Below are 27861 nucleotides of genomic sequence, written 5' to 3'. Positions count from 1 at the left end.
TATCAATTTGTCCTTTCCCCATCACAGTATGATGATGATGATGATGGTGATAACAACTAGCATTTATACAGCACGTACTCTGTGCCAGGCACTGTACTAAACACTTTACAAATATTTCATTTGGTCCTTTCACAGCCTGGGGAGGCAGGTGCTGTTATTATCTCCATTTTATAGTTGAGGAAACTAAGGCAAACGTTGATTAGGTGATTTGGCCAGGGTCACACGGAGAAGTGTATGAAGCAGATTTGAATCCAGGTCTTCCTGACTACAGGCACAGTGCTTTATCCACTATGCCACATGCTTTTGCACCTTTTTCTTCTCATTGAAGTATATTTCCCTTCATAATTTATGTTAAGATTCTGAAAATCATATAGATTCCCTTCACTCTGGCAGTGCTTAATATGATTGGAGCTAGATAGGAAAACCTGTAGAGCTTCATTCCCTCAAGCAAAAGAACAACCTTTGATATAAAATCAAGGTAAGGAAAGAAACCGTTTGAATAGAGTCTGGGGTGGAAGGGAGGGGTTTTTTTAGAATGAGGACAACATATAACTACATAGACTATGGCTTTAATTAATAGCAAAATAAAAAGAATAACTAAATTTTTAAGTATTTGAGCAACTAGGTGGTGGAGTGACTAGAGCACTGGACTTGGAATCAGGAAGACTCATCTTCATGAGTTAAAATCCAATCTCAGGCACTTACTAGTTGTGTGACATTGGGCAAATCACTTTACCCTGTTTGGCTCAGTTTCCTCATCTAGAAAAATGACTTGGAGAAAGAAAAAAGGCAAACCATTCCAGTATCTTTACTAAGAAAATCCCAAAAGAGACCATGAACAGTTGGATGTGACTGAACAGCAAGAAAATTTCAAAGTGACATGTTGTTTCCTAATGTAGCACACAAGGTTGGTTAACTTCATTATTTCATCCTAAATAGCTTCAACAAATATTCTGATAACATGCTGATACATTTGAAAATGTGTGTGTGTTAGAATTGTGGCATATTTAAAATATTTATTTTAAATATTAAATATTTAAATATATTGTCAATATTTAAATAAGTACTTAAAATACGTACAGTTATGAAAGAAGCATTGATATATTTGCTGGGCTCATCAGTGTCACTATCATCATCAGATGATTCTTCTGAATCATGTTCACTCTCTTTGCTAGTCTCCAATTCATGTTTCAGAAGCACTCTGTTAAAGTCATCTGTGTAATACAAAATAGGGAAATGTGTTATTGTTGTCCTCAGGGCCCCAAGGCCCTCTTTGCCAATAAGCATCTGAAATATGGAAATAATTAGTACAGAGATATATGGCAAACATTTAAGATGTTGACTTCCATAGCACTGTGACATGAGGAAGCCATATTTTGTTGGTCATTAATTATTAAAAAATCGTACATAACAAGAATGTACCCTAAAAATTGACTAAGATTGGGACAGAACATCACATTTTACATCATGCCAAAAAATAGACACTATTCTCTGTGAAACTGACTAATGGAATTCCAGAGTCTTTCAACCTTAAAACACACTTCTGGGCTTTGTTTGAGTGGTCATTCTACTTCTTTCTTTTTACAAATTTATAGCTAAAAAGGACAATGGAGATTATTGAGTTCAAGGCCCCCCCCCACAGTTTACAGATGAGGAAGCATAATCACAGAGAGTTTAAGTGACTTGTCCAGGGTCACACAGATACTAAGTATCTGAATATCTAAATAAATATTAGGTCATTTTCTTGAATCAAGTCCCATGCTCTATACACTATACCACAGTTTCTCCTTATATAAATATTAAATAAAATATTTTTCTTAAATAAATATTCTTAAATAAAATATTTTTACAAATTTGAAACTAAACTTTTTGTCAATTATATGGCTAACTAAACAATTAAATAATTATATTTTATGTTCCTAATATGTCCCTTTAACTAGCCTTTCTAGCTATCAGATCATATGTTAGTGTTTACTTATAACAAGTTATTAAAGATTTCTTCTATATTCCCATGATATAGATTAATAAATGATTGATTTCCCCCCATTTTCTACTAGATTTATCTGGTCCTAGCCCTGCCAATGCCTTTGTTTCTTTGCCTCCTCCCCCTTCTCCCCTTTTCCAGTTCTGTAAGCACAAAGTAATACTGCTCCTGTAAAGGGCATATCAATCAACTCTTCTATATCTCCACTCTCCATCCCCTTGATTTCCCAAATAAAAATATCCCTACCTGACTGCCATTCCTCTATAACATGTTTTCCCTTGTTAAAATGCAAACTTTTTGAAGGCAGAAAGTGTCTCACTTTCATATTTTTATCCTCAGTACTTAGCATAGTGCTTAGCAGATAATAAATAGTAAATATATGTATATACATATATATATGTATGCATATATATATATATATACATATATATATATTTACTATTAATTAGCATTATTCCCATGTAACTCAAATTAATATGTATTGTTTTGGTCAAGTATTTTCTTCTTAATTTTTCATAACCCTATTTCTAGTCACCTAGAGCACTAGTTAGAGTCCTGGGCCTGAAGTTATGAAGACTCATCTTGGTGATTTCAAATCTGGCCTCAGACGCTTACTAGTGTGTGACCCTGGGCAAGTCACTTACCCTATTTGCTTCAGTTTCCTCATGTGTAAAATGAGCTGGAGAAGGAAATGGAAAATCATTCCAGTATCTTTGCCAAGAAACCCTCAAATGAGGTTGTGAAAACTCAGATGCTAGTGAAAAATGACTGAACAACATCAAATATATATAAAGAATCCTCCACTGATTTCTCATTACCCAAAATGGAGGAACAAAGAGGGGGCTAGGATGGATCAAGGACTAGATTTTCTCGGTATTTTATAAGAAACTGTATTTTACAAAGAACTCAACAATTGAAGGAAGACTGGGTAAGTGGGGCTAGACCTTTTGCTCTAAACTGCCTTGCAATTCACCTCTTCTTGTTAGTCAACGAGCACTGATTAGGGGCTTACTATGAGCTAGGAAGGTTCTAAGTGCTGGGAATTACAAGGAAGAAAAAAAATCTGTACGCTCTTGGAGCTGCTCCCTTCTTCAGTGAATGGTAATTCTGAGATTATACCTTTGCTAACATCCAGCTAGTCCATTAAGACTAGCTTCAACTTAAAAAAAAAAACTCATAACTTCAAAATGAATTGCTATAAAGGAACATATTTATCTCAAGGTGAAGCGATGCTATCAAAGAGCTGACTCTAAAAAAATCTTTTATTCCTAGAACGAATCCAGACAATCTCAGCATCAAATCAATAGTGTATATATGTAATAGTAGTTTTGATAGGATAGACATTAAGAAAATACTCACATGGAATAATCTTGGAATTTCTATTTTTGCTTTTATTTTCTTCTTGATTTCCAGTGTGCTGGGACCTCCAGTTCCTATATGAGGGAAGTCTCTGAAAAAAAGACAAAGAGAATACATACATTTGGGAATATCTATTGATCCCAAAATTTATTAGAAAATCTACTAAATGCAATACAGTTATCCCTTCCATATCATGGAGATTAGGGACATGGTATCCCCATCATCTGGAAAATTCTTGTAAAAATTTTTGGCCCTCCCTCTGTACCAGGGAGGAAGTCTGAATTATTATGGCATTAAAAGATAAAATATGTTGATATTTTATAATATTTTACTTATATTTTATGCATTTCTTAGTTTCTAAACTTTTCTTCTGTGTCATATGCTGGCCTTCGTGTTGTCATCTGTGGCTTCAGCAAAACCCCAAAAAAATTCCCATTCAATTTCTTATGCTAACCCACAATACATCAAAACCATGATGGGGAAAGTTGTGATGAGGAAGTTGTGGTGGTGAAGTTGTGATGAGTATATGGAGTTAATCTAGGAAAATTTAGATTGGGCAGATCTAATGGAATCTTTTTGTACCACCTCCAAGATTATTGTGTACATATGTGTGTGTTTCTGTCTTCCTCCGAAAATATTCCCTGTTAAATTTTTGATCATACTGCCATTCTCTTGAGAGGGAAGTGAAAGAAGTGAGGACTTTTACAGTGTTTTACTCTGCTTTTCCTGCTTAAGAGATAGTGACCAGGGTCAAGGTCATATTGTATCCTCCATTTCATAAGAAATATCGGGATTTTATTTCATGGTTTAGCATCAAGATAGTACTTTTAAATGTTGAAGTACTTGGGATAACTTTCCCAGTTTGGGGAACTCTCTGAGACAAACAGTACTAATCTATGATAGTCTGTCTTTCCTCTAGAAATGTTCCTTCCTCTTTCCTTATATAATAAGCTCCTTGAGGGCATATATTGTTTGATTTTGATATTTATATGTTCAGCGATTAGCATAATGTACAGTACCTAGTAGGTACTCAATAAACACTTCTTGATTGGTTGTATCTTCTGAAAACTCCCATACCCTATATGTGTTTTTGCTTTGTAGTAAACCCCTATAATCATATGTGGGAAATAAATAGGACACACTTGAGTGAGAATTTACCACCTGGCTATAAAACCTTTGATTTTCACTGCCTCCCCAAGCTGCCCTTTGTGTGAAGGAGACAGACATCCAAAGATACCTGATACCGGGAAGAAAAGTGGAGAGCTTGGCAAAACCTGTGTGTGCCAAGTTCAAGGGTAGACCCACATCTCTCCTTCTGCCCAGGACAGCAAACCACTACCCTCACTAAAAGTCTGGTGATCCCTCCTGGGGACAGGATGGCTCCCACTCCAGCCACTGAGATTCAGATGTACCCTTTCTTTCCTTGGCCCTTCCCCTGGGGATCTTATCTGAGGCTTTGGACCTTCTTTTGTGTGAGTTCAGATGAATCATAATGAATTACTATTTCTTTGTACATTACTGGCCTGCCTGATTTTCTGAAAATCTCCTCTAAAGCTCCAAATTGCTGCTATGGACTGGGGCAGTGCTATATAAATGTGAACTATTATTGTTGTTACCATTGTTCTTATTTAGTTAGGTGGCACAGAGAAGGGAGCGCAGGACTTGGAGCCTAGAAGGCTTGATTTATAATCCTGCCTCAGTTATTTTGTAGCTATGTGACCAATGACTAGTCACTACCTCTTAGCTTCAATTTCCTCAACTGTAAAATGGGGATAATAATGGAACCCCCTTCACGGGTGGTTTGCGAGGAACACATGCGAAAACTTATGTAAAGCACTTTGTCAAACTTAAAGAGCTCTATAAATGCTAGCTATAAGTATTATTATGGCATTCCTACACATATTATGTGTGTGTGCATACATATACTCATGTCTGTATATATTCACATATAGACATATATGCAACTCTCTATGTATATATGTATATGAATATATACATATATATACATAAATAACATTTATTCAGTGCCTACTATGTGCCAGGCATTGTGACAAATGTTGGGGACAGAAAAAGAGATAAAAGACAGTTAATGATCTCAAGGGGCATACAATCTAAATGGAGAGACAACATGCAAACATATGTATGTATGTATACACACACAAAACAAGCTATATACAGAATAAACAGGAAATAACAGAGATAAAGCTTTAGAATTAAGAAGGTTTGGAGAAAGCTTCCTATAGAAGGTAAGATTTCAGTTGAAACTTAAAGGAAGCATAGAACGGCACTCTGTGTGTGTGTGTGTGTGTGTATGTGAATATTGGTACCACAATACATTATTCAACTTGTGTCTGTCTGCCAGAGATGCTCAAATTTCCTGAGAAGCAACAAAGTTCTGATAAGAGGCAAACATATGCAACTTCCTTAAAGTGAGATATGGAATATAGGGATTAAGATTGGCATTTGACCAGCTAGTTGAAATGTGACATGACTATTTTGACCCATAGTCCTTTATTGGATGTCAGGGTGGTATATAGTATGATCATTATATTTACCTGGAATTCTGCCTCCAGTGGGGAAGGCTCACTGGGTGGATCCCTCTTTTTCATGTTATTTAGATAGGAATGTAACTCTAGCATGCTCACTTCAGTTTCTCCAAACTGATTATACTCTACCAAAGCCTGATGGATCAGGATGTACTGTGCCTGATGTTTCAAAGACAATATAAGTAGTTAATACATATTTGTTTATGTGTTTGTTCATATATATACATATATGACACATATTGTTTAAACATTACAGAAATATTAGTAAAATAGTAACCCCTTATAGTTCTGCTGATACTGTTACAAATAAATATGCTAAATCTGATGCTACATAAAATTAGTCATACCATAGACATATGAGACTGCCATTCATTTACTAGTATGTCTGCTCAGAAAAAGAGATTCTATTTAGTACAGTCTATATTTTATACTCTACTCATCCTTCCTCCAAGTTTTTGGAATATGTTTACAGGAATGTGATTTACAGACAAATCTGTCCACAATCTCTTGGGTTGTACCATTCTGATTTGCTGAAGACAACAGTGGAACTGATTCAAGTGTAGAGAAAATAACATCCTCCTCAAAATTTTGATGGCATCTAGCCACAAGCTGAGTATATCATACAGAGCAGATGCTTAATAAATGGTTTTGAATCAATGATTGATTGAATGGCATCCAAGCAGATTGCTGCAAACCATGATTTGTGCTGTGACTTCCAAAGAATCTGAAAGATAAACACTTTCAACCTCTTTCAGCCTTGAAGACTATTTTTGAGACCCTCTTAAGTTCACATTAATCCTAGCAAAAATATTTGCATCATCATTAAACAATGAAAACATACTTCCACTTGAACCATCAGACATCTCTGTCGCCGAAGCTTAACAACATAACCATAAACATCCACTTGGTTTTCAGCTTCTAGTCCTTCCAGCATAGCATCAATTCCAATGTAGGTACCCGTACGGCCAACACCAGCACTGAAAAAAGTGGGAAAAGAATACAATTTTCTCATTGATTTTCTTCCTCACTTGGCCATTTTTAAAGGAGAAAGCCATATCCGTGTTTTAAGATATTGAGTTCTGTGTGGCCATCTGATGACCATTCCTGGGGTCACTTACCTGCAATGGACAACAATAGGACCACTGAAAAAGTTGCTGAAGGCATTAACTCTTCGACGCAACTTGAGGAGCAAGTGAGGATCATCTGGGACCCCATGGTCAGGCCAGCTGGTGAACTGAATGTGTGTCACATCTCTTCCAGTTGTTTTCTCCCTTTTCTAATCAAGACAAGGTATTTTTATTGAGATAATTTTTCATAAAGAAAACTTTACCTATATAAATAATAGAGAGGGGAAAGAAATATATGTGTAGATAGATAGATAGATAGATAGATAGATAGATAGATAGATAGATAGATAGATAAAGCTATAAGTATCACTATTGATAGGCAAAGAGACAAGAGGGAGATAGAGTTAGACATATTTAAATCTTCATACAACTATAAAGCATTTAGCAATAGGATACAGAAATTCCTTTAATTTTTCTGTCATAATCTGTTTTCCACATAGTGATTGGGTAATGAAACACATGCAAGAGTAACATAAATTTACTTGTTAAGTGGAGCTACAAAGCCTAAGGAATTTTCATACTGTCATGCCAAAGAAAAAGTAAAAAATTATGAAATATCCTCATATTTATCACTTCTCTAAATATTGTTGCTTCGTAGGCCAGTGAATGGGGCTATTTAGCATATAAGAATCAGATTCCTCTGAACATGCAACTATTTACTCTGTAAGAGGTAAGCTGAATAGTGAGAATGTTTGAAAGCACCCCTTGAGATGCAATAATATAGAGCTGAGGCAAATCAGTCTCTGATTACTCCTCAGCTTTGTCTTGATTTGGCATAACTATTAGTGGGAGCAGGAAAAGTGTCAATTTTATACCCAGGTGTGAATTTAGATACCTTTTGATTGGCAGGACACAGGATTGGAGAGAGACAGAGAGAGACAGAGGCAGAGACAGAGATAAAGATACAGAGACAGAGAGACACAGAGAGAGACAGAGGAGGAGGAGGAAGAAGATGAAGAGGAGGAGGAAGAGGAGAAGAAGAAAGAAAGAAAGAAAGAAAGAAAGAAAGAAAGAAAGAAAGAAAGAAAGAAAGAAAGAAAGAAAGAAAGAAAGAAAGAAAGAAAGAAAGAAAGAAAGAAAGAAAGAATAAATTGTCATTGCTTGTTAGAAGATGGTGTCTACTAAAACATCCCAATGCATGCTCAAACGTACTAAATCTAATAATAAGAATACTAAAACATGCAATGCCATTGCATGCTAATAGTTTTTGCCCATGACTATTTATTGGGTAACTTAGTTGTGAGCCATCAAATATGAAATTTAGCCAACAAAAGCCTTTAGAAAAGTCCTAATCATGCATTTCTTTATGGTCTCCTGGCTTTGATTCACAATGAAATAAAGAAATGAAAGCCTTAGACATAGTAAACCAAAGGGCTTCTTTTTGGGAGGAAGATTCTCTTCATGTTGTAGAAAGCAATTTCAGGTAATACAAAGTACTTCTACAAATTAAACTCTCTACAAAATTTTCAGCTGCTGCATTTAGCTTTCTGTCTTCACATCTTGCCTTCCAACAGGATGTATTCTCCTTGAAAGCAGGGTCTATTTTTGTGTTTTTCTTTGTACACCCAGAGCTTTGCACAGTGGCTCTGGCACATAGTAAGCATTTAGTTAATATATGTTGACTATTTTTCCATCCTAAATCTATCTCTCCCTTCCCTAAAAAGTCACCTAGAATATTTTGCACTGAGATTAATTGGCATAAAAATGCCCTAAATTCATTGGGAGGTGGAGGAATCACAGAGGCATGCAGCAAAGACTTAATTTAGTAAAATGCTATTGAGGAAATTGGGTAGGGGGAGAGGAAGGTGACCTGAGCCTTAGAGTTCACTTGGGTAGCATATGTTGGAGAAGGAGAGAGAAGTACTTTTGTTAGACATAAATTATTACTTTATTTCTTTACATGGTCTCTTTCAAAATTATTAATTGTTTTCCTCCCAAAAGATTGAAAATCCCTAAGGTCATAAATGATGGCTTTTTCTTCCTCCTTTGAACATCCTAGCTATATAAATATTCATAAATTACATAGACAGGTACTTCATTGATCAGTGGTTCAATATGACTCTGCCATTTTGTGAAACTACACTAACAAGGTATCCCAGCCCACCCATTGTTTACAAAACCTGGGAAAATATAGCTCCAACCCAAATGTTATATTTTCCTTAAGCACAACTAATACTCAGTAGCAGACTTTCCCCCAAAATGATTGACAAATATTACATAACAGAAATTAACTTACATTTGTAACATTCAGTTTCTGAACAATGTAATCTGGACATACTTTGTGCTCATGTATCTTTACAATAACATCTCCATAAATATGAGTGCCCTCTTCCATTGTTGGCCAGTATTCTGCACACTTGTTCTATAAAAATCAAAGTCATCAAATAAATACATTTTTTCTTAATAACTTTCTTCTTCAGTTAACCAAGCTTTAAATTGAGATTCCTAAAATTCATATCTTATTATGTTACAAGCCACTTACCCACCACTCATATGTCTTCAATAACTTCCTATTGATTCTAGAATAAAAAACAAAATCCTCAGCCTGACTTCTAAAACTCTCCATAATATGATTCCCACTTACCTCTCCTCTCTTAGGTAGAATCATAGATTTAGCTCTGTATGGGAACTTAAAGATCATTTATCTTAATTGCTTCTTTTGTAGATGAGCCAACAAGTTCAGGGAGGTGACTTGTCCTGAGTTACATAGCTATGAAATAGCAGAAGTAGGAATTTGAACTCAGGTCCTCTGATTTAAAAAATCCCGCTTGATTTTTTTCTACACTACATAGCCCCATTTCATATTACTCTCCTGTACACAATCTTGGCCTGCAACCTCCTTCTCATATATAATGTCCTTCTTCTCATCCTTGTTTCTTTGAACAGGCCTTCCTCTATCTCTGAAAAGCACTTCCTCCTCACCTTTATCTTGTCCTTCAGAGATTTCTGTGCCAGCTCCAATAGGAGATTTCTCCTACTCTCACACCACAACAATTGTAAGTTCTTCCTAAATCTTGAAATTACTTTGATTCATCTTGAATTTATGTGTTTTTATACTTACTGCATTCCCTATTCTCTTCCCCCCTCCAAAAAAAAAAAAGAACATATGCTCCTTGAGGGCAGGCTCTATTCAATAACACACAAAACAGGTGTTTAGTAAAAGTATGTTGAATTGAATTGAATTGAATTTTTATTCCCATATAATTTTAATCCAGTTAAGTATTTACATAACTTTTCAAAAGCATTTGTACATATTAACCTGTGGTCTTTGAGGGTTATTCTATGACAGTTTGATTAAACAAATCAATGAAACCTCATTTCCCTCTTCAAGGCTTATTCATTATTGTTGCTCCCATATCTTTCTATCTCTTATTATTCAATACAGGGATGCTTTTCAACATGAGTGTTTGTATTAAAATGGGATCATAGGGAGAGAGAGAAGTAGTTATTAGCATAAATGGATGATTCACTGATGGAATAATTTCGGGCATTGATAAAGAATACATTTAAGGATAAGGAGCCTTCCTCATTCCTGAAGTCATACCTCCTAGGTTACTATCTACTCTGCTTAAGTCTGTCCTTGGTTGCATAATTAATTTTGTAAAACATCATAATGAAGTAGGTGAGATGGTAACTTACTCAACATATCCTACTATTGCAAGGAAAACAGTAATAGAATGGAGTTCTAATAAATAGAAAAATTTAAATAGGAAAAAAATTAGTTATACATGCTAAAATGTCATATATAAAGAAGGAAGCACCTAAATTTTACATACATACATACTATATATACACACACTCAATGTATGTTTAGCTCTTAATGATAATATATATTAACCATGCATAGATCTGTGTTTTGTTCCAGAGCTCTAATTTCAGAGCTGTAAGGACTTATAGAAAGAGAACTTTCTTTACTGGTTCATAAAGATAAATCTATACTCAGAGCTGAGAGAGTTTACTGGGGCATAAATGGATTAAATATTTTGCTCATGATCACTCAGCAATTATGTCAGAGGCAGGACTCAAATCCAGGTCTTTTTTTCCTGATTTTAAGGCTTTGTCATGACCACATACATACATGTCTATATAATAAACCAGACCTGTGATTTCACTATTGTCTCTTGGGATACTTGGTTTCCTTCAAGACTCAACTCAATGCTACTTTTTACATGAAGACTTTCAGGATCATTCCAAATGCTAGTGCCTTCCCTACCCAAATTAACTTTTTTTTTCATTTTGTATGTATTATGTTTATACTAATATAAATAGGTGGTGGTCCTCCAAAGGAAAATAAGTTCCTTGAGAGAAGGAACTGTTTGACCTTTGTATTTGTACGATTGGTGCTTAGTGCATGAAACATCTTATTCCAACATGGATCTCCTCTGAAACTGAAGGTCTTTAAAATTAATTTATTAATTTATATACACATCCATGCATGTATTCATTCATTTATATATCCATCTATCCATCCAACTATCTATTCATTCATTCACTAATTCAGCTATATATTCATCCATTCATTAACTCTTTTATATATTGATTCATGTGTTCATTCATCCATTTATTCTTTTTTTTTAGTTAGTTTGGTTTTAAGTGTAGGTTTCTCTATCTTGCCTAGGCTGGGACTGCTCATGGGTTTTATCTTACTCTTACCAACATTGGAATTTGGACCTTCTACAACATTTGTGATCTGGGCTGTTTCATTCCTCTTTAGGCAACCAGGTGGCATCCTGCTCCTGGAGGTTCACCATATTAATGCTACACTTAGAGTGGACATCCAACTGGCATAGCCCATGGGAGCTCAGAACCCCTAGCTCAGGAGATTCACCAGCCTCAGACTCCTTGGTAGCTGGAATCACAGGAGTACGCCACCACTCCTAGCTGTAACTTTCAAAATGTCCTTCCAGAAGAGGAAACTCTTTCTACCAATGCATGTCAGTGCCTTCTCTCTAACTTAAATTTTTGGAAAATTGCCTAGAGCGCTGAGACAGTAACCACTTTACTCAGTGGCATACAGCCACTATGTGTCAGACATGGGACTTGAACCCAGTTCTTCTTGGCTTTGAGGGCAGCTGTCTATTAATTATGTAACATTGTGTCTCTGGAGGTAGATATTACAGATATTATTATCCTCATTTTAAATAAAATGAAACCAAGGTACAGAGTATCAGTAGTTTTCTCAGGGCTACAGAGCTAGTCAGCCTAAGAGGTGGGATTCAAAATTGAGTCCTCCTGCCTCTAGGGCCAGTATGCTCCCTACTCTACCATGCTGCCTCATCTTGGTTAGTGTCCTTCCCCACCTGATCTCTCCTCTCATACACTCCTAGATCCCATAACATTATGAAGCTCTCACCCGGTTTCCTTCTTCACAGCGAGTCACCATGACAATAATAGTTACTTTCTGTTCCCAGATCATCCTCCAGAAATCATCAACAGTTTCTTCTCTGGGACCTAGTAGGTAAAGACACATTGACTGATAAGGCTTTCCCATCACATCTAGTGATGATTGATGATGGTGAGAATTGGTATAGTGCTTTAAGGTTTGCAAAGCACTTTGCATGTGGTATATAATTTGATCCTCATAACAACCCTGGGAGGTATGTTATTATGTTATGTTATGTTATATTTTATGTTATGTTATGCTATGCTATGCTATGCTATGTTATGTTATGTTTGTTATGTTATGTTATGCTGTGCTATACTATGTTATGTTATGTTATGCTATGCTATGTTAGGTTATGCCATGTTATGTTATACCATACCATACAATATTATGGTATAGTATAGGGTAGTATAGTATAGTATAGTGTAGTATAGTATAGTTTAGTATAGTATATATTGTGTTGTATTGTGTTATGCTATGCTATGCTATATTATATTATATTATATTGTATTATATTGTATTATGTTATGTTATCTTATGATATTATGTTATGTTGTGTTAGTTATGTTGTGTTATGTTGTGTTATGTTATGTTATGTTATATTATCTTATGTTATGTTATATATTATCCCCATTTTACAGATCCTTATCTGAGACAGAGGCTAAACGACTTGCCCAGGATCACACAGACAGTAAGTGTGTGAGGTAGGATTTTTGGTCAGGTCTTCTTGGCTCCATCCCCAGGACTCAAAGCATTGTACCACCTAGTGACCCATTAAGACACCAAGGCTTATACAGTATCTTGATTCCTGCCCTGCCGCTGTTTCTCTTCTCTGTTCTAGAAACAGAAACAGTCCAGACTGGGCCTCCAGAGACAACCCCTATATTCCCTGGAGGGAGGGCCCTTAATCAACCAAATTAACAGTGCTATCATGTACTGGATACTGCACCATATGAGGGCATAGAGCAACCACAACAAAAAAGTCCCAGCCCTCTAGAAGTTCACACACCATTGAGGATCTGACAGATATCATCTACATTTCTAAGAACATATAAAATAATGGGAATATAAATTGGGACTGACCCTGTGATTTCATTGATATAAAGAACTTGCAGGTGAGGAAGCCCCCATTAACAAAGCAGATTGGCATTTTCTCTGCAATTTAGTCTTTAAAATGTGCCAAGGGCACTGAGACATTGTGATTTGCTCAGTATATGACACAAGCAGAACTTGAACCAGAGTCATCCTGGCTTCTAACTCAGCTCTCTATCCCTGTGGCAGACTGCTTGAAAACCTAAAAGCATAACTATTGTTGTTATTGCTGTTCAGTTGTATCTGACTCTTTGTGACCCCATTTGGGGTTTTTCTTGGCAACAATGCTAGAGTGATTTGCCATTTCTTTCTCTAACTTATTTTACAAATGAGGAAGGAAGATTTAAAGTCAGGAAGAAGATTCTTCCTGACTCCAGGCCTGGCATTCTATCCACTGCACCACCTGGCTACCCTAAAAATGTAAGTACATGCTAATTTTAGGTAGATGCGCTAACAGCTGGGTAGCTGGGAGATTGGAAAAGGGCTTATATAGAAAGTGATGCATGAGCCAAGCTTTAAAGGAAATTCTGTAGCTCTAGTCTGGGTCTGAGCCATCCTGATTGGTGTTAGTGAGTTAAAACACCTCAATTTGCCCTACCTAGCTGACCTCAGACTTTCCCTCTGTCACCTCTGAGGACATCAAAGCCTCCTCAGTGCCAACATCATGCCTTGCTTGTGCGTGATTTCTCCCCCAGGACCACCAGCTTTCTATCTCCTGATCATTGCTCTGGTCACAATAACCAAATCAATACCATCATTGCTACTAGAAAGGAAATGACAATCTACTGCCCTGTGGCTCCACTCACATTTTTAGTGAATACCTAGACAAAAATTCTGCTGCTTGGCTTTTAATGTTATACCTCCCTATCAGAATATAAGCTCCTTGAGGGCAGGACTGTGCCATTTTTGTTTCTGTATCTCCAGAATTTAGCGCAGTGCTTGGCACATAATAGACACTTAATACCCACATGTTGACTGACCTCCAAAAAATATCAGTATGTAAAACTAGAAAAGAAAAGGAATGAAAGATGATGAGATTACCTTGTGCAGCAATATATTTCCTTGGCTCTTTGAAACCCTGTTCAAAACATGCACAAGTACATCCTATTATTTAGCTTTTCAAGCAGGAGTAGTAGCAATAACATTAATATTAATTGACATTTTTAGAACACTTTATGTAAACTTAAAGTTTGCAAAGCTCTGTACATCTCATTTGAACCACTTAACTGTAGGATATAGATGCTACAGGGTTGTAATCCTCATTTTTCAAATGAGGAAACTGAGACTCAGAATAATTAAGCAATTTGTCTGCGGTAGTATATACGAAAGGCAGAATTTAAACACAAGTCCAGCATTCTATTCTGAACATATTTCCTTGGAATTGCAATAGAAGAGATAGAAGGTCACTTTGAACATTCCAAATACACATTACGAATTTTTTGGATATTTTCAAATTAGGGAATTTTTTTGAAGTAATAACCAAAAAGCTTAATTTTCATTTGAAAATGACATTTGTAGCCAGGGTGTATTTTGGCTCTACGTCATCCATCATGGAAATCAGAGCTTAAAGGTGACCCAAGATATCATCTCTACTTATCTCTGGCACATAAAACTATCCCTCCAAACTGAATACCTGACCTAGCTGAATTCTCCAGCTCAAATGCCCCATCCTTTCAATACCAAGGTCTTGAAGTAGATTGTTTAATGCCATTGTGTGAATTTCTGAACTTCTTAAATAGTTAAATACTGGATTCTTGTTTTAATTTGATTTCCCTACACATTCCACAGAATGTGGAGTTTACCAAATTTACCAAAATTACTGATATCTTCCTTCTCACCAAATTCAGCATTCTGAGCAAAAAAAACCCAAGCGTGAACTATGACACAGCTCAGCCCTTCACTTCCAAACCATAACAATTCTTCCTACATAAGATCTACCATATTCTCACTGCTCTCTGTCTCTTTACCACCACCACCTTACTCTACATAGTAGAACCGAAGAATTAGAACTGCAAGTAGCCTTAAAGTTCATCTCAGCCAACCATTTTATTTTTTATAGATATTCAGTCATTGCCTGGATCATTCAGATTTCATGTGTTCAATTAGTTGTTAATTAGATAAATATTTGTTCAGCACATAATCACTATTGAGCAAAGCTTCCTTCTCCCCAAAACACACAGATGCCCAAATCCATTTCCTTTGCTGCTGATGCCAAAGTAGTGTCTATGCTATTTGTTTGGATTTTTATGCTGCCTAGAATAATTTTTTCTTCCCATCCCTCAAACCACAAAAGTGGTCTCCCCATAAATACTATTCACACAGTATATAAATGTCTGCCTCCATGGAGTCTTTCCTACTAAATTAGAAAAGAGATAGCATTTCTTTCGACCTGACGACCCAGTGCAGGCATGACATGCCTATAGCTACTTTCCTTGATCTTCTCAACTATGAATTTCACATTACCTTCCACAAATAAAATTCACTTACTTCTGACCTATGCATTATGTTCATATGTATGTGTATATACATATATTTGTATATATATTTATACATATATAATACACACACCTTATTGTACTTCTATATGGTTCTCTGTATATCCTACTAATGTGCCTACACAGATTTAGCTTTTTTTTTAGCTTTAAATCCTTGAAGGCAGAGCCTGCATCTATGTTTTGTTGCCTTTTCAATAAAACAATAGGCAAGTATTTTTATATTATTTAATAATGTAGATGATCACTCTACATAATCCCAATCTTATAAATACATAAATATAAATTTCCACACAATGTATCTAATTTACTGCAAATTCTATATTAATGGAATTCAAATGCATGACATTTTTTGGAATATAATTAGAACTGTCATAACAATATTAAATTAGTTCTCTGCAAGTATCCTTATGATAAGTAAAAGGAAAAGGGAAGATATTCATTACAATTCTCTGACATGGCAAAGAGCAGTAAGCAGCTGGGATATTGTTTTAACTTACATCCACATAACTTGCATTTATATAGTCTGATCCAGTATCTCCATTTATCTCAGAGAGTTCAACACGATTATAATCATCTGATCATGATTAAAAAGAAAAGAAAAATAATCATAAAATAATAAATCACCATGTGGGGTACATAGATTTTTTTGTTTGTTTTCTTGATATTTATGATTTTGTCAGTGTGCAAATCTTTATCCACTAAAATGAACAGGCAACTCATTTTATACCTTTTGGAAGCTAAAGAACTTAGAAAGTTTCCTGGGGTGCTGAATGGTTAAATGATTTGCCCAGGGTCACACAGCCAACATGTAACAGATGCAAGACCTGAATCCAGGTCCATCAGACTCCAGAGCTAGTCATAATGAGTACACTACACTGCCTCTCAGGCTAAGTAAGCATACTAAGTCCTGAATAAGCAATAACTTTACTACCCACAAGTACTTACAGGGAAGGATGTCAATGTAACGATTTTGTTCTGGTTAAAGGGTTTGCGTGCATCTTTACTTGAAAACTTGCTGAATATCCTTGGAATACTCTGAAAGACATGATGTTCCTTCATCTCATAACATATTCAAATAACTATCAGTGACAATTGCCATCCTGCCTAAATCAGTAGCATAATGGCAAGCTTTCCCATTAAACCTGACTATAGAAAGATTTACAAATAACCTGTTTTAAGATTCTAAAGTTTCCATTTAAGGAATCACCTTGGGAGTGAGTGCTATAAGAGAAAAAGCTAGGAAATAAAATGAATTTAAAATTTAATTTCATGCTTCATTTAAAAAACTGATAAATAGAAGTACATATTGAATGAATTTACATATATACAAATATATATATATATATATATATATATATATATATATATATTTGTGTCTATTGGTAGTCATCTGTAGGGTAGGGGAAGGGAGTAGGAAAGAAAAAAAATTAAAAATTACATAACTTTATTATATATTTAAAATGAATAGCAAGCTGTACATAATAGATTTGCAGTTTCACATGCAATCATCTTCTTTGCTATACTATGGTATGAAAATGCTTGTTTTATTCCATAAATTAAAAATAAAGTAAATAAATGTGAAAAAAAGAATTAAGGGGAAAAAATCATTTGGTTATTTAAATACCCCTCACAGCTAGTACTTTCTATCTGTAAATTATCTCCAGTCTATCTTATATCTATCTTTTTGTACATAGTTGTTTGCATCTTGTCTTTCCCATTAGACGGAGATCCTTGAAAACAAGGACTGTCTTCTTCCTTTCTTAGCTCAGTGCCTGGCATATAGTAGGCACAAAATAACTGCTTGTTAACTGACTGCGCATCATGGAATCTCCAAAACAACCAAATACATTTTATTACATAGTATCTAATATCAAGGCAAGTGTGATTTAACATGTTTAATAGTGAATTATTCTAATATCTGATAGAGATTTTTTGGGTTGCATTTTAAAAGACAAATACCTGAAATTCAGCCAGAAAAAGTCTTCCCTCATCAGCAATCTTCCTCTTATATGTTTCCAGTAATATCTCTGCAGGGATTGGCTCCACATTCATTATCTGCTTTTCATCATCTTTAAATAAAAGTTTTTGAAAAATGTAGTCTTTTTATATATGTACTTCTAGGCAGGATCTTTCAGCATTTTACTAAAGGCATTAATTAAGGAATGAAGCAGATCAACTAACAAATAAAAACACTGAAATTAACTGCAAAGATCTTGTGTCCATTCTTGTTGTCCTGAAGATCACTGTCCAGTTTTTCCATGCCTTTCTATTTTCTAACTTTAGTGCCTAGTTTTTGAAATCTATCACTTACTCTAAAATGAGTGCTTTTCCTCACTGGAAAAGAGAAGCTAAAGAAGGATATCTATATCTATATCTATATCTATATTATATCTATATCTATATCTATATCTATATCTATATCTATATCTATACTTATCTATATCTATATCTATATCTATATCTATATCTATATCTAAAAAGAAAAAGTCATTTTGTCCCTGAATAGGAAACAGTTTTATGTCACTCTAAACTTCCTATTATGCAGGCCTGATGATGTCACTCCCCTGCTTAAAAATCTTGGGTGAATTTCTGTTACATTTCAAAGAAATTGCAAATCTTTTTTTCCTGGCATTCCCAGCCCTTTAGTGACTGACTCCAACGTTCTTTTCCAATTTTATTTCCAATCTTTTCAATCTTATTTCACATGACTCCCCATTGCATGATCCAGCATCTAGCCAAACTGCACAATTCTCTTTTTCCTGTTTTCCCCTAGGGACCTTTCTTTCTGCTATTGCCTACTTATGGAATACTCTACCTTTCTCCCTCACACATGCCTACTTACATATTGCCTGTCCTCCAAGACCTAATTTGTTAATGAGTGAAAGGGTAAATTAAATTATTATCATAAATTTCTACTGTACCTCAAAGGCCACATTAAAGGCATATCATTCGTATTGGCATACAACATTGTTAATCTGATGATATTTAACTAAGATACTTAGAAAAATTATTTTCTTGTAGCAAAAATTTTAAGAACTTACCTCTTTGAACAAGTCCTATCTGTTCATCTGGACTACTGTAAAAATAAGAGATACAGATTATAGCATAATACTAGGTAGGTATCATTATTATCTTGTGATCTTCCAATTAGTAAGGTTCTAGTCAATTCAAATTATTTTTCCCATAATTATCTATACATAATTACCTATTAAGATATGTGCTTAAGTCTGCTGGAATATGTCTATTCCAAGCTGCTTGGCCGATAGCTTGCTGGCAACTTGTGTCTGGTGGAGTCATGATTTTTGATTAACAAGCCTAACTGTGTTTTTCACATTTGAAGAGAAATGACTTACCTTGATCTTTTTTTGTGCAGATCATAGATCTTATAAAGAACAACTAGTAAGGCTATTGATGTCACAATAATCAAAAATATCAGAAACATGATCAATGCACGGGAATTATCTATAAAGTAAAAATAATAAATGAAATTAGAAAGCTTAATTAATAAAATATTTCTGTGAAATATCTTTAAAATACATTTTAAGAATTCTAACATTCCCTATACAGTCCTCATATTTTATGTTGTATCAACTGAAGCCACCTGAAAAAAATCACTAAATTAAAAATATTCACTAATAAGACAAAAGTAGTATGAGCACCTGAGTCCATAGTCTTTTTATATAAACCATGCCCACAAGTGTACAAATAAAGGAGTATATAAAATTTTTTGTAATGTTAATTCAAGTTAAGCTACATATTCATTACGTAGCTGTTAAATGCAAGGTATTGTACTCCATACTAGGCTTATAGAAAAGAAAAATGGCACAATCCCTGCCCTCAAGGAGTATGCTATCCAGTAAAATAATGACTGGCATTGTTTTTACTAATCAAACTGAATTATAATCTTAATCTACTTCTAAAAATAGTATGTATTTAGAATGCCTCAAAGCCTCTCACCTGTCTTAACATCTATTCTTTTTTTTTTGAAGAATCCTAGAATTATACAGCTAGAAAAGACATATAACTTTGTTATTATCCCAACAGATAGGAAGGAATATACCTGGGGCTGACTTAAGGCACAGAAGAAATAGATGCCTTTAAATAATGTGATGTCAGAAGCTTCAGGAATCGGGCAGACATTTTCTCCCATCTCCAACAAGTCTTCTTGCCCCCAAATGTCTATAGTCCCTTTATCAGGGATGCATTTGAATACCATACTACAAAATATACATAAATTAAATACATGTAGATAGGGAATATGATTTCATTGGTTTAGGGAACTCCTGAATGAGGAAACCCTCTCTACCAATGTTGGTTAGCACTTTCTCTCACATTGATAGTCATAGAGCATTGGCTAGGGCACAGAGAGACTAAGTGATTTTCCTGGGGACACATAATATGTGTTATTAGAGGGACTTAAACCTAGGTCGTTCTCAGTCTGAAGCTAGTTCTCTCTCTCTGTTATGCAATACTTTTCTTCCTCTTCCCACTGGAATCTATCATCCCAATAACTTCAATTCTTAATTCAATTCAACAGGTATTTCATGTACATGAGCAACCCTGCTGTTTTTGGGAAGAGAACTAAGAAAGGCCATAGAACTTCGACTTGTCATATCTTTAGCTGTACCTACAAGTTGCATCCTATTGTCTTTTGCCTTGGTATTTTAATCCTATGAGGATTAACTATTTCTTTATATTCATTTTGAGTATAAAGATTCCCTTCAGATGCATTTTAAAAAATAATTCTTCCAATTACTATTTGTAATAATAATAATAATAATAATAATAATAATAATAATAACAATGACATTTGTAAAATGCTTTAAAGTTTCCAAAATTTTTCACAAATACCTCATTTGATCCTTATAATGACCCTGGGAGGTAGGTGCTATTACTACCCCCTACCTAACAGATGGGGAAACCACAACAGACAGCCCTTCATTCAGCTGATTGTTGTCCCAGGACTATGCTATCCTAGATAAGTTTAAAGAGGAAATATCATCATGTTTACTGTTAGGGATAGATTTTTCTTTTCTTGGCCAAAACAATCTTGAAAACTATCCATTAAATCTGAAAGAGGATTTAATCTATATCACTTGGAGGGATACCCAGAGGGACAAAGACTTATCATATTGTTCTGCCTATTATTTCATAGAATCTCCCAATTAGAAGGGATGACAAAGGCCATCTTGTCCAAGACAAGCTGGCCCAGAATCCCCACCATGAAAAGCCTAATGCTGTGAATAATCTCAGAAGTATATTTTCCTTTCCATTACACATCCCTTCACTTTCAATTGCATGATAATGGGCATTATTATATGCCCTACTACATATACGCAATAGAGATATGACATTGTGAAGAAAGTTCCATTTTCAAAAATAAAATTTGCGAGGTTAAAAACATGAATATTTCTCTTTAAAATGTGAAAATATACATTTTTAACAACACATTATCAACCATAGTACCAGTTAACTACATTTAATAGTTTTATATGTACATATGTTTATGACTTACAGTTTGTTACTTTAATTGCAGTAGCTGGGGCTCCGTAATACTTCCCATTGTAAGAGTAGAGCTGGATATCATGCAACAAACACACAATTTTAATTTTATTAACATAAAGGTGTACCTCACAAGGCAATAAACAAAGGTGACTTTCATTTAAGTCATACTTTTAAAATAATAGAATATTTAATTCTCTTGATGTCATAAAATAAATGTTATACCAAAACAGTATTTTTTAATTTTTTTTCAAAGCAGTATTTTTTAATTTTTTTTCAAAGAAGTATTTTTTCCCTTAAAGAAAATAATCCAGGAAGTCTGAAACTGTGGGATAGCGACCATCCCCTCTATACCTTCCCCTCCTCCTCCATTCACTCTGGGCCATAGTTTTCTCCATCTGCAAAATGAGTTTGGATTTGACGGCCTTTAACTTTCTACTAGAGCTAAGTCTTTATGAGTTAAATGACACATGAGCAAAAGAGTCCTTACAGTGCTTTTATATCATATTGCTAATAAATTTCAAATAAACATTAGCTTTAATACATCTGTATGTAAATGTATATACATACATATATGTGTGTGCAAACATTCAAATGAATGAACAGATTGTAGGAATGGTGGTTCTAGACAAAATTTTTATGGCAATCTTTCTTAAAAATTCCAAACAGTCCCTCAGCTTAGGCTCTTATTCACCTTGGGTGCCTATTTTCTGTTTTAGCAAGCAGCAAGACTTCTTAACTAGTGTCAGCTGCTCATAAACTACATGAACTGGTAAGTCAAATTACAGATTGACAGTTGACCAAAAACATAAATAAAGGCATCTCCATTTTAAATAACATGACTAGGAGCTCCTTCAGTTCCAGGCATAGTCATGAGATCTAGTCACCCCCATTGAAATGATCCATTTGCATAAGTTAGGATCTGTCCTTGAGGCTCCACACCCAGTTGACAAAGTTAAGTTCTGTCCATCTTCTACCCCACTACCACAGAAAGGTGCTAAGACGACTAAATCCACACCCACACAAAAGGATGGAGACTATTAGATTTTGGGTTAGGACCCTGAAAGCTCTTCATCTGAACAGAAATCAAAGATCATTTAAAAGAGCAGGGGTGGTACTAAGGTGAAAGAGACCCAGTGATCTATGCTATTGAGGAATAGGAAACTATTCAGTCAGGAAAACAAGGCCAACCATGAAGATTATTGGCTATTTGCCAGCTCCATTTTGTTTTATGGCATGTACATAGTTGAGGACCTGAAAGGAAAAGGCATCTGGAATGAAGAGTAAACAATAATACTTCAAAAAACAAGTGTATGCTGCTAATTCATAATAAGTAAGTTATGCGCTTTTAGTTTAAGTTTTAGGTTGCTTGTTTACCCTCAGTAATGGTGATGAGCCTGCAACTGAGCTGTACATCTTCTCTCGTTGTGCCACCCTTGTGAAAAATAACATTCTTCAATAAAATGCCTAGCCAAATTTGAAGGTATAATCTGTGGCCATGGAGCAGAAAGAGATAGATTGATTTACTCAGAGTAAACATATCCGTTTAATATCAAACCCTTCTCAGCTGAACTCCTGGGATAGTTAATATAGTACATATGACAATCTCTGACTTTTTAAAACATGGCAAGCAGTCTTCAAAAACTGAGAAGCTAAATATTTTGAAATTAAAATAAAATGCATATAAAGGCATGCCATGCTTTGAATATGAGACTTAGATCAATTTGAAATTTGGATCAACAAATCAACAAGTATGCAAATATTTAGCACGATTACACAAAGACTTAATCAGATTCTAAGGGTTAGAAATGTATCTTACCTCAAATGTATGACTGGTCATGTAATGAAGATTATGCAGTGCAAACATGCAAGTTTTGTTGTTCAGCCATACACTGTCATACAAAGATGTCATATTCAAATAGTAGGTCAAATTGGGACCATGTTTATTTTCTGGCTCCTTGCATTCAACTGTTACACTATTGTCACTTGTAACCTTTACAACCATGTCTCTAACCATGTCTGGTTCTATTTGAAGAAAGAATAACACCTTTTCAGTTTTCATCATTCAGAAGTCAAGTATAATAAATCTTTCAAAGTAGTTACTTTTAAAACAATCTTTTAACTTATATACAAGATTTTGAATCTATTAATGGCTACATAGTGTAAGATTTAGTCCTGGTTATGAATGAACACAGAAAGTATGGATCTGGTCATCTTATAAGTATTCTCCGCAATGTACTGGTACAGGTTTTAACCTAAATATAAACATGTATGTACTAGATAGTCATGTGTGTATGTGTACATAAGTATGTATATCAACTCTTGCATACATATATTGCTACACTCATATGAAACACACTTTCAGAGGAAAGCTTTTATAAAAGCCATTTTTGTTCTACAGAATCAAATATTTTAAAATAATTACAAACTGACATACTGGGCTTTTAAATTCTATGAGCTTTTTAAAAAAATTGAGAAAGCTTGGTAGAACAGAGAGACCTTTGGACTTAAACCCCACAATTTGAATTACCATGAGTAAGTTATTTAATTTCTCTCAGTCTCAGCTATTTTTTTTTGGGGGGGGTATTGTTGTTTGGTTTTTTTAGTGAAATTACAGTAATAATAGTTATAATGCCTGCCTCCTAGATTTGTTCTCAGGATCAAATGAGATAATATATATAAAACATTCTGGAAACCTAAAAATGATGTATTATATTATTGTTTGTTAACAGCTATTATTATAATTGAATGCCTATAATTATGTGATCTGCCATAGAATATTATTTATGAAAGCCTTCCTGGTATCTTCTCATGATTTTATCAGGGAGGTTCTTTTTATTTGATAAAATACTTAGATTTTTTTTAACAAATAAGAAAGTAAGTAGCTAGATCAATAGTAACTGTTTTCCAGACAGTCTTTTGTTTTGATGATAATTATGTCAGTGACTTTTTTACCAACCATTTTGCAACTTTACATCCTTCATATGTTTTGAGAATCAATCTCTAAATATTCAAAATTGTGTCACCCTTTCACAGACTTCCTCTCCATACACCTGGTATAGTACAGGAACCCTCTCCATTTTCTTTAGTGTCATGCCTATATTTACATTTAGTAAACTGGGGACTATGATATTAGAGTTTCAATGTAATGGCTCAGATACCATTTATGATAGTGGGAAAAGTTTGTCATATAAATCTTAACAATGGTCTCTGTTGTCCTTTTTCCAGTTTCACCCTTAAAATGCTATTGAGATTATTTGATATCACACCAAGAAAACTAAAAATGAAAGACATGAAATTTTAGTATACTACTTGAGAAAAAATTGAAATTGTGAGCTGTCTGGCTTAGCTTATTTATAATAATGCTGATTAATTTAGCAATATAGATTTCTAGCACCCTCAACCATTAAGAATCTATTTTTAATTCCAGGAGAGAGTGACTAATAGTAGTTGCAAAACCTATTGTCTGTGTAATGTGGCAATAGATTATCTATAGTAGAGCACAGTACGGGATAACACTGAGAAGTGATCTCAGACAGATGAAATAAGAAAACACAGAAGACTGGGGCCACTGAAGGTAGAGGCAAATCGCTGTCCAATTCACTGTCACAAAATATGATGTTCTGCTCTGAGTCATCAAGAAAAAAGTTACATGGATTTTTAATATTTTCTGTTAAAGAATGTAGAGAAGAGTTTTCTTAAAGGAACTTAGAGAGATTTTGGTCAAAATGGTACAAAAATTAAATGACAGTGAATAAAGGGATAAAGTTTAGTTACTTGGAAAAGGGAAAAGTGTTAGACTTGGAGACTGAAAGACTTAAGTTCAAACATTGCCTCTAATACTTAAAAACCATGGGATCAAGGACAAATCATTTAACTATTTCTAGCCTCAGTCTCCTTTTGGGTAGAAGGTATATAATAAAATCCCTAGTGTCTACTTCACAGCATTATGAGGTTCAAGTGAGCTAATATAAATGACCCCCTCTGCAAAAATTAAAGCATTATACAAAACACTATATTTCAATTATATATTAAAGGCAGTTGGTGGTGCATACTTACTACCTGTGTGACCCTCGCAAGTCACTTAACTTCTATTTGCCTCAGTTTTCTCAATTGTAAAATGGAGATAATAATATCACCTAACAGGATTGTTGTGAAGATCAGATGAGATAATATTTGTCAAAAGCACTTAACAGAGTGCCTAGCACATAAGAGGCTCCATATAAATACATGTTGTTACTGTCATTAGGATTATTATTTTTATTACCATCATCATACTGTAATGGGGAAAAGGACAAATTGATAAGTTTGGTTATTTTCTATTGTGAAACACTTCAATATCATGGTACAGCAAGTTACATGTATGTAATATTCATATGTATTTGTCTACACCAATAATAAAAATGATAATTAACATTTATATAGTTTTTGAAAATTGCTTTTGCAAAACACTGACATATTTGAACTGCATAAAAAACCTTGTGAAATAGATACTATAATAATTATTTTCTCCATTTTGCAGATGAGGAAATTGAGGCTTACTTCTCAACAAATACACAGTTATTAGGTATCAAAGGCAGAAAATACAGGTCTTCCAAACTCCAAATTTTATATTCTATCCACAATTATATGGTATCTCTTAAGGAAAAAAATGGTTATTTTTTTCCAGTTTGAACAAATGATCTTTTGGGGACACATAAAAAACAACTCAAATAGTATTTTAATATGATGGCATATTTTACTTAGATATTAATTTTAAAAAATAAAATTTGAATCTTGTCATTTATCCAAGAATATTTTATGGATAATAGAACAAAAGGGGTGACGATTTATGGGGGACACTGCAACAAAGCAAACAAAATTTATTTTACTTTAGAATTCCTCTTCCTTCCAGAGTCCTAACTCAAAATCGTATTTTTTTTTTTGCTTTTTGGTGAGGCAATTGGGGTTAAGTGACTTGCCCAGGTCACACAGCTAGTAAGTTCAAAAGTTCATTATTAAAATGAAAAATGCTTTGGCTTCAAAAATATTTTACTTTAAAACTTCATTTAGTAAGCTCCTAGTAACATACAAATGGAATAAGATTTTTTTAATTACTATATTCAAAAATAGAAATTATTGCTAATTTTTTCTGAACAATTTTGAATACAATGAATGCATTTTACTAACCTAATTGTATTAACTTCTCTTTATTTCCTCTATATTCCCACATAATGAAACGGTGATACTCTTAGATTATAGAAGTTAAAGAACGTTGATTTACCAAGAAATAGAAGCAGTTACAGAGCCTCTGCAAACCTTAACAAATCTTTTTTCCAGATGTTTGATATTATTATTTTTTTTTACTAAAGACTTGACTGTGTTCTTTAACAGGGAAAAAAAAACAGTATCTCTAAGCATGCAAAGAACAGGACAGTTGTAGACCTGGAACCCAGAATTTTTAAATCTACATCATATTTCACTTTAAATGAAGCTTTAAGCAAGACATAGCTCATGAGCCTATGTACCTGGGAAGATTCATCTACCACTTGGGTGTTACTTTCTTCTAGATTAGTCAAATGTTTTCTAGACCTGATCTTTGTGGAGGCTGAAGTGAGGAGAGCATTCAGGGACTGGTTAATCTTGAGACAAGAGCTACTCTTCTCTAATATTCAGGGTAGGATATTACTATCCAGGTCATAGAGAGGTTATGAGGAATATACTATGTAAATGGAACTTATTAGACTAGCCAAAACCCTGTTCAAATATGACATGATTACATGTGTTGTTATAAATAGAACATTCAAAAGTTTTAATTATGTCATTGATGAAGCAAGAAAACATATATGACTTACTTCCTATTTCTGTCCAAAAGGATCTGGTCACAGCAGGTCCCTCCCGTTGTATTTTTCCATAAGTAAAGGCGTTTACTGATACATGGTATTGTGTATAAGGTGTCAAGTCTGATAGAGTAAAACTGGTAGAACCTGGCTGAACATAACCTATTTTTAAAAATAGACACATTTTAAAAATACAAAATAACCGAGGAGGTTTCTTGAGAGTTACATGTTTTTGAATGTAGTTCTGAATAATATTCAATGGTCTAAATTTAATTTGTAATTGTGAACTGATTGCAATCTTGTTACTCTAAAACATTAATTCAACTTTATTAATCCACAGGGAAAATTTTAAAATGTAAACATAATTTTCCAAGTATGTGGTCACATCCTACTTTCATGGCTTAGCTCATGTTGATCCTCAGATCTGAAAGTCACATCCACTTTCCTTGCCTCTTATCCTTCAAAGTAGAACTAAAATCTCTCCAGGGTGCTATATCAGGCTTCATTCTGGATTCTGACGTCCTTTTCTTTTTATTCTGAACCTTGGCTGTACC

At 34.4% G+C, this 27861-nt stretch overlaps 1 protein-coding gene across 1 annotated transcript; it reads right to left on the bottom strand.

The window, feature by feature from the left end:
- Window positions 1-975: 975 nt before the first annotated feature.
- LOC110204354 (receptor-type tyrosine-protein phosphatase C-like) lies at window positions 976-27469 on the bottom strand (the record flags this gene model as incomplete). Its single annotated transcript, XM_020980575.2, is given in 17 exon segments — window positions 976-1214; window positions 3344-3434; window positions 5899-6048; window positions 6731-6866; window positions 7008-7165; window positions 9253-9378; window positions 12370-12467; window positions 14533-14569; window positions 16484-16560; window positions 16932-16958; window positions 16961-17021; window positions 17946-18055; window positions 19028-19062; window positions 19340-19448; window positions 21502-21562; window positions 23308-23513; window positions 27323-27469. Coding segments are annotated over 17 exon segments (1853 nt in total), but the record flags the coding sequence as incomplete, so codon positions are not given.
- Between the last annotated feature and the right edge of the window lie 392 nt (window positions 27470-27861).

The sequence above is a fragment of the Phascolarctos cinereus genome, unplaced genomic scaffold (assembly GCF_003287225.1).
Source record: "Phascolarctos cinereus isolate Bilbo 61053 unplaced genomic scaffold, phaCin_HiC Scaffold_296;HRSCAF=895, whole genome shotgun sequence".
NCBI lineage: Eukaryota > Metazoa > Chordata > Mammalia > Diprotodontia > Phascolarctidae > Phascolarctos > Phascolarctos cinereus.
The sequence above is the reverse complement of the archived record's forward strand: the minus strand, read 5'-3'. Positions and strand labels throughout refer to the sequence as shown.